This window comes from Ascidiella aspersa, chromosome 3 (genome assembly GCF_963924565.1).
Source record: "Ascidiella aspersa chromosome 3, kaAscAspe10.2, whole genome shotgun sequence".
In the NCBI taxonomy this organism is placed as follows: Eukaryota; Metazoa; Chordata; class Ascidiacea; order Phlebobranchia; family Ascidiidae; genus Ascidiella; species Ascidiella aspersa.
The window spans coordinates 12,714,590-12,730,644 of NC_139449.1; the positions used below are offsets into that span (position 1 = coordinate 12,714,590).

Below are 16,055 nucleotides of genomic sequence, written 5' to 3' on the forward strand. Positions count from 1 at the left end.
TTTTAAATATCCAGTTGTTTTCGTAAATTTCTGAAAAATGAATACTTCCACCCGTCGCCATTTTGTTAATAATCACAACCGAGTTTAACGCTTCCCGTCACGCTTTTAAGCTGGTTTTCGATTTCCCCACTTCTCCATGTACAGCCTGCGCCTCGAAATTACGTTCGCTTTATAACTGTTAAACAAGCGCGTCGGAAATCTCGCATGCAGCAGTAGTTCTGTGAACAAGACGTCCGCCCAACCAGGCGATGACGTCACGTGTTCGATTTAAGAGCGCGTAATCAAAGTCGGATTAGTCACGCTTGAGCGGTTGTAATTGGGCTGTAGAAAACTGGGATGCTTTGACACGTTAAAGGAAAAAAACAGGCATTATGTGATGCGGTTGGAACTCGCGATTCTTGTCAGATATGTCGCGTCGGTTGTGGGAGATATTTCTGCTAGTATTTGAGACGTCTGGTCGAGAAGGCGGATAGAAAGTCGTTAAAATATCTGCTTACAAACACGTCGAAAATATCCCAATGCCTTGCAAAACGAAAGTCTTTAAGGTTCGGCTGCAAACTCTTGGGCGTGTTTCAGTTAAATAGATTTTTTACGAAAACGACCTCGCTCTAAAACGGGCGGCCGGCATCTTCTGACTTTAATCATGGATCGTGTTTATCTCGATTGTAAATATTGATGCAGCGAATGTTTGACGTTTGCATGTGCAACTCTGCCTGCAACACGCGGCAGCCACATTCGGCCATAATTTAATAATGTGGTGTCGTACGCTCCCTCGCCATTTCGCACCCGCCATGAGTCTGGAACTTTTTTAATTGCTTCTACCTACAGTAAATGAAGGCCAAACTAAAGAAAATGTTTTCTATTGACGCGTAAATCTCTAAAATCGACGTGCGACGGCCCATTTTCCGACATGCAAATGCGAGCGATTTGTGATGGATAAAATGCGTGTCCTAATGTGGGATAGGTTTTCTTAAAGTTAAGGCGCGGCGATGTCGATGCAAAAACCGTGCGCGCGCAAACGCGTCCCAGACGAGTAGAACTTGCTGGCAACAAGCGACCAACCAAGGGTAGGAGCGCGGGTGGTTGGACGTCTGCATCTCAAATGCAAGGGCCCACATCGGAGATCGGAAACACGAGAAGCGGGCAACGAAAAGCCGAGTGCAAACGAATAACGCGTTTCCAAATGCCTGTCGGTGGCCCATTCACACGCTACGGCGGCCCTCGGCTAACAGTCCCCGCAGCAGCAATCCAATATTATCTCTGTTTCCCGTTGGCTGCCTGGCCCCGAGCCGCTCTGGACGCCTCTCCCGCGCGATGTCTTTAAAATCAGTAGCGGCTGGGCCAGGCGGGACGCCTCGCCTTCTCTCTTGCGCGGCGCGAATGTGCGAGAGGGCGAACTATTTATTTAAATTTGGAGCGCTCGACGCGTCGGCCTTGTAAGCCCGTGCGTGTGCGTCCTGGCACAATGATGAATGGCCTCGCTGATGGAGAGCGTTATTAACGTTGGCGACAAGTTCTTTGTGCCTGGCGAAGGCATTTTCCGACCCACTTCATTTTGATGTAGTCACTACCCACTCGCGCTGGCCACCATAACATGCCAACAAAAAACACCATATGTCGTCTAAAAATATTACCGAACTACTGCAAGTTTGCAAATTTCCTCGCATATAACTATCCGATCAGTAAAAACGTCATATTTCGTTTTTTTTTGTCACTTTTATCTTCCTTCAAAGGAGATCATGACCAGGCTTTAGTCGAACATTTTTGGGTTTTCATGATATCCGCAAGATTTTTAGGACAGTTTTACAAAGTTGGATTCCGGTTTGCATATTTTCCACAAATTTGAACCATAATAGTTCATGATAAATCGCCGGTAGCGGTAGCCTTTGTCTGTTTTAATTATTCTTGAATTTATTTTATAAACATCCCAAGTCTTAGAGACAAAATATTTTCCTTGAAACTCAACATCAAGGACGAAAGTGTGAAACGGCAAAAGCCACCCATTAAGGATTTAGAATGACGTATAATCGATAAACGCCATATTTGAGACACTAAACCAGAAATCAGTATATTACACGAAGTAAATTGCGAATTACTTAATCAAGTGTTATGTAACGTCTAACAAGTTACGCAACACTATTTTTTCAGACGCTATCTGCTAAATAATTAACCAGTAGTCAACAATTTAGGAGGTTAGTATTTAGGTCCTACAAAAAAAATTGTAATTTTATGCGATTCGAGAGAGAGCTTTTGCCTAACTTTCCGTAACTGAAGCATGATAACACTGAAGGTGAAGGGGTTCGGTTTCAAACAATTACTGCGCAATTATTGTTGTGCATTTTTTTACGTGCGTCACGAAGCGAGAAACAAAAAATTAGTTTTCGAAATGTAAACAAGTTCTGGCATGCACTGGTTTGGTCTCCCATAACATATACGATCGAGCCGTGTTTATTTGTAGGGCGTCAAACAGTCGACGTACAAGATGCTATCGCCGCTCAACGCGCCATGCCAACTTTACTGCTCTCAATGGATTGCTTTAAAAAATTACCCTATATAAAACAAAGTTACGCCAAAAGTCCATTTTTTTATTGCTAAAACGTCAGAAACCCGAAAGATTTATTGCGCGTCAAATTCACAAAATGCGAGGCCGTATCGGATTTAGGTTTTGCTTATTTTGCGTGTTTTTTTCTGCGAAACACATGTAGGATGCTTTTTCTTTCAACTTGGGCTTAAAATATTTTTTAAGGCGATTCCACTTTTTAGAACGTTTCGCGAAAATACTCGCTGATTGTTCAGCAGGTTTCAAACCAGACACTTTCCTAACTAATTTCAAGTGTCTATTTTGGATTTTGCCTAAAAGGGTTCAAGTTTGCAGTATAAAGCCAAATAAATTTATAAGAAAACCACGTTTCCAAAAATACACATTACTCTTAAAAATCTTTTTAATTTATACACAAACCTTGTGTCCACAGTGCATTTCCTTGCATGCCAACAATAGCACATGGTAAAAAGTAAAAACGTTTGTTTTCACTGGAATAACGCTATTTCTACCAAACTTGGAATAGGTATAAAAAATAATGTCACACGTTGTTGTATCCTTTTTTATATTTCTGTGCGTTCAGCTGATGCACCGCTGCATAAAAAGCAAACGAAAAAGTACTGCAATGGCGAAAAACGCAAAGCGAAAAACGCAAAGCGAAAAGCGAAAAGCAAAGCAAAAATGCGGGAACTATATAATGTATTTTTAAGACCAAAAAAACGAGGACAACATTAGAGCACAACTTCATGACAAGATGCAATTCGATGAACCAACAAACTTGAAAACACACCGTGTTTTCACGTATACTGTTCAATCAAGGGAAAAATCCTGTATGTCGTATTTGGACTGCAAATTCTTAGCACCGATAACATTATTAGAACGACTTATTTTGCATAATTCTATGTCGCAACCCCCTATAAAGGTTCTTTATTGTGCGCCGTGCGCTCGAATCTATTTATAGCGCAGCCGTCGCTCCATTGGATACTGGGTAAAACGCACTATCGTAACATCATATATGTTGTCCTTAAGGGGCGAAATATTGCAAATAGCTAATCAAAGGTAAAGCGAACAAAATTGATTTCACGCGTATGGCACAATCCGACGCAAGGCGGCGAGCATGGGCCAGGTGTAGGTGTGCACGAGACGACCGAGGTCGCATTGATCACGGTTCACGCCAAGTCAACTGACTCGTTACAAAATGGTTTTAGCGCGATACTTGCGGTTAAAAGGCTTCAAGTCGACACGCGATTAAGGCAAATCGCAAGCGCAGCGGTAAAGCGGAGAACAGCGAAGAAGCGCATTCGGCCAACTGTGGAATAAACGCGGTCGCAATTCTTTGGTGTCTCCGCTTAAGCAAATATTGACAATTCCGACCGGAATACAAAAGCCAATTGGCAGAGAATTGTTTTGATCAAACCATTTTTACCGGCACTTGGGACACAGTGAAAGCAAACTGGGCTGCACCAGTAATAATTTAGGCATGCTGATTCACTTGGCTTGGAATTACCAAGAAGTAAGAGTGTATATACATGTTAGATTGCCACAGCTAGCCGAGTGAAACGTAAGCGTGTTTTACAAACTCAAGCTTAACTGCTTAGCAAAAGTTTAAGACAAATAAATCAATAAAATGCAAAATTACAGCCGGACAAAGCACACGCTTTCAGGCAGCGGTGTATTGCCGGCAAAACGCGTGAGAACGCTGTTTGAATAACTTCCAAAAGCGCCCTTTATATACGTTTTTTTGATTGTGACATGACTTTGCGCTGCTAGTATTAAATGTGACCGGAAATTCCTAAACAGCGTTTTTACATTTCTAAATGACAAAAGCACCACCTCTGATACACCAGACTAAATTGAACGATTGAAATCCATTCAACTATTATTGGCGTTACTTATTCTGCACAGATTTTTCGATCCGACTTAGCGACGTGCATTAAATTAACCCACCGAATAAATGATTAGCGGGACGATCCCATGCAGAACATTTCCAGCGTCAGCTGCCTCCACCGCTCTCTCTGTCGCTTCTGCTTCAGTTCGGTTACGTCGGTACCTTTGAACCAGCGGACGGCGGTGTCCCTAAAGCTGGTGCCGGACGAGACGTAGCCAGGCAGCAGCTCGCCACGAGCCGCGCCAGCTACCAATGAGGCCGGTGCCGGGAAACACGACATCAGCTTGAAGCCGTTCTTGTCAGTGCCAGGCGATAAGCGTTCGCCGACATCAACGCCGCACTCTTTAGACGCGCTTCCCGTCAGAGGGCTCGTGTCTTTCATACAGCTGCCGTTGTCTGGCGGGCCCGGGATGCGCCCCTGTTTAGAACGGGCTTTCGCTCGTCTTGACTTCTTTCCCGAACGCAGCTTTTTCGATGCGACGGCGGTCCTCTTTGCGACGGACAAGCGCCGCGATTTATGCCTCCTCTCGACCGTCAAATCCTCGCCTGCCAGGGATGACGCGTGTGATGACGTCACAGATTCAGTGCTCCAAGCGTCGAGCGATGAGGAACGACTCGATTCGGTGGATACACACCCACCTGCAACATCTGCAACTGACGGCATATCGTCGGCGGGAAAATGGTTTGTATCAGTAGAACTGGTAGAGGTTGGGGTGACGGCCTCACCCTTTAATGAGCTGTATTTTGTTAGTTCATTGGACTTCGAAGCTTTCCGCTTTCTGGTTGTTTTTAACTTACGAAGTTGCTTAGCTTCGAGCGCGGGTGATCGGGCAGTTGGTTGCGGCAACCTGCACCTGGCATACGACGATTTGGGGGTGATTTTCATATGGGACTTTTCAACAAAAGTGAAATTTTCTGCTGAAGACAAAGTCTCAAAAGAGGCACCTCCATGAAATTCTGGCCAACTCTCCAAAGAAACGTCAGGTGTCGCGGTCGTGTCTTTGTTGTTTTTTTGAGGTTGGTCTTTTGCCAATGGAAAAACGCCATTTCCTGAAGTATCAAGTGTTGACATGCCATTTAGGGCCAACGTATTTCGATGAGTAATCAAAGTATTTTTACTTTGATTGACATCGTCTTTCCTTTGCAAACAGCTGCTGAACTTGAAAGTTGCCTTCTTGATGTGTGCATTGTTTGTTGTTTTTTGTGTCGTTGCACTTTCTTTGACACAACTTTCACTCTCTGAATCTCGCCTAGAAAAGTTAACGCGGCTCACTACATGAGGTGGGAACTGTGACTTGATTGGGAAGTTTGCGAGGGTCGAGGAGGTGGGCAATCCGCTAAACTTTTTCCGAAAGTTTGGGAAATGTCCGTCATGGCGATTGGGCAAGGAAAACTGTGGCTTCCGCAACATAAAAGGCCGTTTGTTTACAGCTTCCTCGCAGCGCAACACGGGAGGTTTGGCAACGTTGGGGGCATCAATCTGCTCCCTAGAGATGTCGTTGTGTTGACAAGAATCTTCTTCTTCGCTTTCGCTGGTGTATTGACTACTTTCCGAGTCAGAATCACAAACCGAGTTGACGTCGTCGCCAGACGAACAAAGAGACTCGGAAGACGAACCTAACGAAGACGTCACTCTGTATAGGTTAGACTTTTGAGAAAGGCAGGTCCCTCGTCCTTGCAAGGCATTTCTGCGTCGCGTAGATAAACGAGGGGTTGCCGGCCGATCTTCTGCGAGTGGTTGCTTGCTGCAGTTTTCCGGTCCTTTCTTCTTTTGTTTTTGAAAAGTCAAGGACGAATTAGCTTTCGCTTTTCCGCCTTCTGAATCTCGTGTTTTCTTATCGTACGTTTCCTGGTTAATGTCAGACCCCTGATTCCACGAAACATTGCCCCATTTTATTAGAGATTTCCGGAACGTTCCAAATGTTAACGGACATTGCTCTGCTTTGTCTGTTGGCACTTGCGTACAGCCGGCGGCGCCATTTTTGCCGCCGTTAGGGGAACAACGGTGTTCATCCGCCGTTTTGCTATTAGCGGAGCTCGTTAAACCCACCTGGCTGTCCAAGGAGTTTGCGAACTTAAGGCATATCGCTTTTTTATAGTGAAATCGCGACACACGACAAGAACCGCTTGATTTGGCCACTTTGTCGATGTGAAGCTTTTCCTGGTGGTCGCCCAGCACGCGGGATGCCGACATTTCCTTGTTCGGACTTTGTTTCGAGCTTGACATGTCGCACTCCGCCGTGGTATGTTGGTCTACATGCTTGTTGTCGTGACTAGGTGGTATGGCAGTAAACAATCCAAGCAAGGCCTCCGCTGCGTCGGTTTCGCCGAACTTTTCTGACCGGATTCGCGATGTTACGTTTTCGAGAACCTTTTTCGTCGGCCCTTGTGAACCTTTACTTTGCGATTCCGACGCGCGAGCTTTGGGAGTTGAATCAATATTGGTCTTGGCAACAGCGGCCTTATTCGCCTGATCTGACAACCCCGAGCCGCTTAATGTAGGGCAGAACGTCGCACTGCACGGTCCGCCATTTTTTTCCAAATAGCCACAGGGGAATTCGCTTTTACTGGGCTTTGGTTTATCTCTTGTTGTTTCGTAACTGATATCAGTTTTGTTCTGTCGTATTGAGACAGAGTCCAAAACGCTTTCCAGGCGAAAAGCATTGCCTTTATTGTCAACCCCTGGGTGGCTAACTCGACAGACGCCATTTTGTTTAGTCGGCAGGCTGTTTGCTGGCGGTTTGCTGCATAATTTCTCATTGTTAAAAACATCCTCGGGTGATTGTTTTATGCCTGCTAAACCAAAACTGTTGGGCAACGCAGTTGACAATGCATTTTGTTCGTCACTTTTGAAACGCTTCGACGGTATATGAAAAATTGCGTGTTGAGTCAACTCCGCGTATCCCTCTGTTGAATCGTGGAACGTGGGTCTACGAAATGCCTTTGAGTTGGGCTCCACTGCTTGCAAATGAGCACTGGTTGGCACACGCTGCGCATTATTATTCCCCGGTGTCACGGAAGGTAATCCAGTAGTGCCTTGTGACACGGTCAGTCGCGCTGAGTACTTCAATTGCTGCTGATGGTCAGTAGTGGGCCTGGGTTCGCTGCTGGGCGCGGGTAACCTCGGTCCCGAAGTGTAAATACTTCCATCATCGGGCGAAAGCGGCCGTTCGCCTGAGTCCCCGCCGCCGGCAAATGTGGCGCAAGCTGCCGCTAAACTCCACAGAGCGTTGCCCTCTCGCAGCTGCTCGAAGCGTATCGCCATTTTTTCTTTTTGAGCTTTAACAGGACTCGTCACGGATTGCGGGGCGGCAACATGTTGGGTTGGTTGTTTGTTGCAAACCCTTATATATGTAATTATATGACGGAACAACCTGCGTATAACAAAATATACGTTACACAGAGCATAAGGCTTGCTTGGTTCGTTCAACGCCAAAAAAATTCCTTTCCAAAAAAACGCGTTGGCTTTAAAGATATGTCCGTCTAACGTTAACTATTTTTGCGATCCCCTTTAAAATTTTGTATTACCTCGTAAAGCTTTTCTTCAAATAGCAAAGTATGAATAAACATTTATTAACGTCAGTCGGTTGTAAATAGAATCGTGCCTTTTTACTCCCGCGGGCATCGCCAATTTCAAGTGAAGTAGATTAGCGGTGCATAACACCGTTGGCGAGCCAGGCAGTAAATTATACTGTTTCGACAACTATCTATTTAGCAATATTAGAACTTATTAACGCCCCTTCTCATGCGACCGAAGATATTCAAAATTAAACTCGAGTAGGGCGTGAGAAGCTTTAGTCGAAGTAACTATAAGTTTCAAGCTAATGACTTGAGGGCTAATGTAACAAAAAGTGTTTTTCCAAAAAGTAGCCCTACTTAAAAACGCCTTGCTGCTTTTAAAACTTGTTGACCAACAAATAGGGTAAAACACTTTCCTGACAACCGTGGCCGAAACGAGGAAACAATTGGTCCAAATTAACTTTATACTCTTGAAAAATATTTCATTTCGCGACCAAACTGACTGCTGGGTAAAGAATAAATATCGCGGACAGTTGCTTACAGTGCCACTCGTAACTCATCAGTTCGCTTGCTACAGAATTTTGCGATTACCTTCCACAAACTCAAACCAGAGGGAACGGCGACCCGCGAATGCAGTTCCTTTCCGGACAAGTGTGCGTGTGTGTGCGTGGTGTGCGCGCGTGTGCGATCGCGAAAGCGGAGAAGGGAGCGCAGCTGAGATAAAACGAAACAGACGGCACCGCCAAAAAGGAGACAGAGGAGAAAAACGCGAAGGAGCTCCAAAATTAAGATAAACACAGCGGTAGAATCAATCGCATGGGACACTACGCACTAAAGTCTAGTCACGTGAGGACTAATGTTCATGCTGCCTTTGACACGTTCGCTCTTGTGGAAATAAGCCCCAAACTGCAGACGAGAATAAAAAGTTATCCCGCCGCAGAGCTCCGATGGCAAACCTCACGTAGTAATTGGCAAATGGATACGAGCAGGGCTGAATCTCCCACTCATAAAGCACCACCACCAAACAATATGGCCGCCCGCTGTTTCTCTTTGATGGAAATGCGCTGTTGGCTTCTCCGGCGCCAGAATGTAGGCGATTGTGACACCAGAGCGACATACTTTTACGTTGAAAAATTGTTTCAAAAGCACTTTGCCACTCAAATTTCTTACAAATACTCCATCTGTGAGAAAAATACGTAACAGCCTACCAATAAGCAAGACAACAACGCAAAATGGGAGTAGCCAGAAACAAATGTTGTACCAATCGAATTTTGGAATTTATTAATGAAGTGCTGCATTGGGATAACGCAGTCTGCAAAACAGATGTAAACTGCCTCAGTCCGCAATATGCCGTGTCGTAGGAAAACAGTGAATTCGGTCAACAGACAGTTCGTTCAACATTGATAGTCTTTTCCCATCAAATTGCCTACAAGATTTCACATAACGCCATATGTTATCTATGCTTTATGACACAGCGCGAAATGCGATATACGCAACAGAAAGCGCGGATTTGTAAGTAAAAACGCAAAGTATAGAACAGTAAACATGCCTTACTTTCCCAGACTTAGTTTGTCGTAGAGATACACGTCGTATGCCCTTATGTGAACGTTCAACAGAAGTCAAGATTTGTTCGGCAATCTTAACATAATCAATGGTAATATGCTCGCGTTACCATAACCCGTTCAATCGTAGATTATGTTCACGAAAAAATACGTAAAATAATCGAATTAAAAATAAAATTACGATTTCGCGAAAAATAAAACCGCTCCGAAGAACTCCTTCAGAGTAATATCACCTTTCGTAAGCTTTTATGACTAACTGTTGTGGAAAAGGCAATGCTGATTAAAGGACTCTCGTCTCGTATTGCTTAATAATAACACAGAACTAACGAGACAGGGTCAGAAACGATAAAGGCTTTGTTTGGGTTGCACGCAGGTGTGCATACAGTCGCAGGCCAGGGCTTTACTCTCCTGGCCAACACAGCAACCACTCATGGACGGCAGACAACTTCGGCGAAAAAAACAACTTTTAATCTTTTACGTGTCTGTAACCTTGCCACGATCGGGCATTTGTAGGCATTTGAACACACGTTCTTTGCTCTGTAAAAGCTTCTTGTGGCGATGACTTGGCATACATCCACGTGATTGTTCACCAAGAAGCACAGTAGATACTGACAAAACAACGCTTGAGCATATTGACGAGAACCTGAAATGACGTTCTTTTCGGAAAATCTGAAACGTCGCTCAAATGTTATTACACTATTCGGTTTTGGTACAGTAAGCGTTTCTCTATACGTGCCGTTTGGTGTCACACAGCTGGCGCGAGAGACTTGCCAAACCCATATACGAAAACTGCGTCGTTGAAGCAATCGTGAGACATTGGAAAGTAGAACACAACAAAGGGAATCATATTCAACTAGTTTTGGGAAATATAATCGTTATTATCGGCGTAGACAACTTCGTTCGTCTTGCAATTTCTAGGTTCGACACTTCGCGTTCGGCCTTTTATAGTTTCGAAGAGAAATCGCCAAGGCAAACTGTGGAGCACTCTATCCTCGCTAAATAAGCTTACATTGAATATACATTATTTAAACTGTGATTTTCCCCGCGCTTTACGCGAACTGCAAATGGCTTGCCGATGGTGCATCGGCATGAAGCGACGTTGACGATTTGTTGTGCGATAACGAGGAAAAAACACAACCCGGCAACGCCATTAATTATGCACGGTGGTGCGGCCAATCGATTTTCATCACATAAATAAACCGGGCAACGCACAAAAGCTGCGAACTAGTTCTGTTGTCCAGTTGTCGATGGGGCGCGCACCACAGTCGCCAATGCGAAATGCGCAAACAAGGCTTGAAATTATGCATAGCGTCAAGCTCGACAAGTGTCGTTAAATTTTACAATCTTATGCTACGATGCCAGATGTTTCTATCCTAGTTGTCTCAGATTTCTAGTTGGTACTAGCACACCCATATGGCCCTGCTCTAGCGCTTATACTACGCCGGGGCTTAAACTACGCAAGAGTTTATCCGGACAGATAACTGTTTTGTAAGGATATTTTAAATTTGAACATGCAAATGTCCTTTCACCATAGAGCATTTGCCCTTACAATCATGCTTCCCACTGTTAATAACACAGCTATTTGGCTTAAAACTCACATTGTAAACCTTGGTTTAATAGCCACTGTACATCGGTGACATACGATTTTTATGTATACATAAAACAAAACGTAGGTTTGTCAAATTTCAAGTAGATCTTCGGCAATCAGCTTGTCCGCATTGCGACTAAACGCGCTATGAAGTCTACTTAAACCTTGGTCGCGAATTGTTCCTTAAAGCTAAACCTGCTCTGTCCTGTTGTAAACATATTTTGTCACAAAATTGTCTCACGTTTAGGTTTTCTTTGAGAAGATATTGCTGCCTATAGTATTGTTCGTATACCGTTTCGAATTTTGTGACGAGTGTCGCCGAGACAAAACAGCCGAAAATCAGACTCTAGCTGAGCCACTGAGCAGCGTTTAGGCGCCATTTTATTACGCCCTTTTTCACTTCGCCTTATTTATAGTTAGGTCGAGGCCACGCATTAGCCAAGTCGATGCGCGCGATTAACAAAATGTAAGTGGTTGTTAAACGCCACATACTGTCTTCAGTTTTATTGTAAGCTCAATTACGTGAAAAGCTAATTTATTTGAAATTTACGATGTCTCGAAATTAAGCGCAGTTAATCTAATAAGCTTTTATAAACAGTGTTTTAAGAAACGTTACGGCGGCTCCTTAACTTTAAAATTAGCAAATACAATGTCATAAAAGAAAATAATTATATTGATAAGAAGGTATAGGCCTACATTTCGGAAATAATTATAATGTCTTGACGAAAAAATGTTTTCCGACACAATTGCAAGGTTTTAATGGCAAATAAAGTACATTTAACGTTATTTTGAAACTTGTATCTTAGGATATCTGATGCGTTAAAAATAAAAACCTCAAGGGCTAAATAAAATGTGTTGTTTTACCACTCGATTTCACATAGTTCTAAACCAATTTTACGGAAAGTTAAAATAACAAGTGTAGCAACATCTAATACAGATATATTTTTTTAATGTGCTAGTTTAAAATTAAATAGACACGAAAGTGAATTATGCCCTATCTGAAACCCTACTTTTGAAAATGATCGAATAATTTTGGAAAGAATCTTCCCGAAAAAAATTAAGCCAAGTTTTAGTTTGGTTACCGTCCGATAATTGACTTTATCGCTGCAACTATATTGTTTGTTTGTTAAACCGTAGGTAACAACATATTCGCACAAATTGCGCAGCTCTGCAACAGTAACAATTTTCGGATTTTACTCGCAATTTTTATTTCACAAATAAAGCATAGCTTTGATTAAAACAACAAACGCAATCTTCATCCTTTTGAGTGATGTGGCACCTGTTTGGACAAAAAACAAAGGTAACAAACAAAGGACAGTTTACGCCAAACAGCAAATAAACCAACGCTCTTAAATAGAAACCTAAATCGATTTGGGAAAGTTAACGCGAAGGTAAAGTGCATGGGATTCCTAAAATTAACGTATACTTTCATATCAAAATTTGAGTTCTTTCGTTCGTTAAAAAACATTTTTATAGTACCTGTTAAGTTGCTAAATGTGCATCAATTGTTGATCGTTGAGATTATATTGATTTTTCGTAGAGGTTTATGATATTTATGGAGACGCAACAACATACGGATAAGGCTAGTTTTAAACATAATAGCTTTGACATTCTTGGATAGTAATTGTAACACTTCCATATTGTATTATCTTATGTTAAGTAGTATTTGGTTTGTTTTGCAGGAATTTTAACACACAAAGATGATATGGCACAGGTAGGTTTGAACGCATGTCGCGGGGTCACATGCACTCACCATGGACACGAGAGACCAGTCCTTATCTGGCGATTATCAGATATAATGATCAACAACTACATCGGTTGCGTTAAAATTGTTTACGCTGGGAAAGTCTGGTACCAGTCGTCTTGTGATTACCAGCCGGTATGGCTGCAGATCACCAGAATATTACAGATTCTATTTTAAACTGTTACTTTGGAACAGATAAGTACTTCGGTATTGATCATCCCTGTCTCTTAGCACGAAGCAAAAGTCGCACAAACGATTAAATTGGCAGAGAATACAACTAGCCCATTAGACAAAGGCCTTTTATCCGATTTTTAATAAAACCTACAGTCGAATAACATTGAATTCTACGTTAGGCAAAACTACGTTAAATTTAATACTTAGACATGTTTCACCCGTTTTGTGAAAAACTACGTTAAATAAAATTTGTTTATTTAGCACAGGGGTTACCAACACGCGGCTCGCGAGTCACATGCGGCTCTTCACCCAGTTATATGCGGCTCTTACGTTCATGTTGCACTCATGATTTTTTAGAATGTTTCGATTTCGTTTGGTTAAGGTATGGACTATAGCCGGTTCGGACTCAATTGTTTACCTTAAGGCCAATGTATTAATTATTAGCAATACTTTTTAAACAAGATAAACGCAAAAAATATCCACAAATAATATTGATAAATTACATTATATCGAGAAATGTGTATTTTTTCATCCAACGCATCGCTTTTCCTTATAGATTAAAATTTAGTCTAGTTAACGAAATAAAGACACTTTTTTCGCGCTTCGTGCGATCGCTTTGTGGGAGTAAAAAATGGAATAATGGGCTATTATTTTCGTTCCATGTGTAAGGTGTGGCTCTTTGCGGTTAACCAAGTAAAAAATGCGGCTCTTAGTGTCCGATTGATTTACCACCCCTGATTTAGCAGAACCACAAAAGACATTTTACCGTTTTCGTTTAACTTTTTTTTAAAACCTGCACAGTAACATGAAACTCAGCAGTTAAAAGTTTTGCCAGAAACTATATTCGAGTTTTCTGGTGCATTTAGATCGGCGCGTCACAGAAAAATCAGCGTCGTAATTTGTTAATGGATGAACGACAGTCGTAGTAAACCCCTTTTATTTTAGTTGCTTAACACCCGACAAAATGAAAGCAAAGGGAAACGAACAGGGCCAAACAGAACTTTCTTTAGACTGCCGATTGAACTGGACGCTTCGAATAGTGAAGAAGTATGGTCGCTGGCTGTGCAGCGTTGCGGAACGGAATGTTGTTGGACAATAAACGATGTTCACTTGCGACGTATTTCTACTGTAGTGGGCAGTTATCTGCAGGTCTTGTAATTGGTAACACTAAGATTAATTGAGAGTTTGTCATGTTTAGAAACTCAGTTATTTAGGTACCCTTACTCAATCGCGATTATTGTTGGAATCAATTGTTGCTTGACAGTGGTTTTTTGGTACAGGTTGGCTATTAAACTGGTTGAGTGAAATCTAGTTAGGATGAGCGATTCACATCTATGGTTACTTTAAATCAATTATTGATATAATCAAATGTTTTTGAACTTTCGTAAGGCCAATACCGGATTGTTTTTCTGCTTTTTTCAGGCGAAACATAACGCGAACAAAGTATATAGTACGCGTACGTAAATGTAGCGCCATTGTTCGTTCGACTTCTAAATTTGAAAATAGTCATTTGTAAATAACACTTTTAAAGTGACACCTAGTTTGTTTTGACCTATATCACGGGTAGCTCATGGCAAACAAGCACAAAAGTGCTGCATAGGAGACCTGGACAAATCGTTGCAGTGTTTAAATTTCCTGTTGCATATGCCCTTCTTTCAGTTGCAAATGCGCCGACTTTTAGAAATATGAATTGTTGTTTTTTCCAGAGTGCCTAACGTTAGCGCCCATTCGGCCCTTGAAATTTATTATCTGCAGTGGAATTCGTTATACGTGCGCAGTGCGTACGTATGGTGCAAAGTAAACGAAGAAACATGACCATCTTGACACAACGCGGTAGAGTTACGCGAATGTGTTTTTAATTCTCGCGCGAAGGTGATCTTGATGGTAATACAACACTAGTTACACGGTTTGCATGACAGCCGTCGTTTTACGCAATAGGCTTAAAGTAAATTAATATTAAAAGTTGTTTCGATTCTTTGCAAACCGGTTTGTGACCTGGTTTATTCGAGCTTGTGGCGTGTTGTGTGGCCTTACTTTTTGCCGACCTTTTTATAGGACATAGGTCAATAGGCGCATTGTCATGCTGCTTGGCGGGGTACACTGAAGTTTCCGCAATTTTCTGACTGAACCGTATATTTCCAATCTTGTGTTATAAAACAAAAGCCCAGTTTTCTTAGGAAATGTACGCGTTTCAATTTTCTTTGTTTTAAATATATAAAAAAATTGTTTGGTGAACAATTTATATTTGATATTTATACTGTTATAATGTTCTAAAGATCAAATTTTACAATTTTAAATGTAAAAACAAATAATATAACCTTGTTATATGTTAAATAAAGTTGTTACGTGCATTAGATTCACTATCCCGCTTGGTAAATGTTTTAGAAATGTCATACGATATAATTATGAACTGCTTTATTCCACTTTCGATGTTTGTCGGCAGTCGCATGTTTTTCGATATTAGTCGGCAGTCACACAAAGGCGCGCTTTGCACACATAATTACAATTTGGTAAAAGTTTTGCTTATTGGATCAACGAAGCCCATGATCTAAAAAACTATACTTCATGTAGCTCTATGATAAACATAAGCCCACTAGCTTCTATGCGTCATATTTTACTTGCTCTTAAAACGTATATTAATGAATCTTGACCATCCGTAAATAATAATATTATCTACGAAGCATTTCAAATTCGATCAACGTTTTAAAAAAGATCGCAATTCAGTTGAACATCTTGTTTATGCACTTTTAGTGTTGCCTTTAATATGTGGGGTACATTTGCATTTCATTTGCTTTAGAAATATTTTTCCTTTAGTGTACTTTAATTCACTAACAATAAACCTTTTTAAATACAAATGGAATGTCGATTTTTATTAATAAACTGTGCCCTTTTTCCCCTCGACGCAGTTTTAATATTTGTTTGGTCCTAAATGTTCCGCCATTTTGTCAAGAACGTAATTAAATTTTCTTATCGGCTTACTAGGTTACCGAATAATGGACTTTGTTCTGTTGCTGCTCGCTTACTGTAGATCTTATCTATCT

General features: G+C 41.8%; 1 protein-coding gene across 1 annotated transcript; it reads right to left on the minus strand.

Annotated features, from left to right (window-relative positions):
- Positions 1 to 3,228: 3,228 nt before the first annotated feature.
- LOC146160247 (uncharacterized) lies at positions 3,229 to 7,692 on the minus strand. The gene has a single exon (XM_083384710.1). The coding sequence runs from the start codon at positions 7,690 to 7,692 to the stop codon at positions 4,498 to 4,500; it is 3,195 nt and encodes a 1,064-aa protein (XP_083240836.1). The 3' UTR covers positions 3,229 to 4,497.
- Positions 7,693 to 16,055: the final 8,363 nt, after the last annotated feature.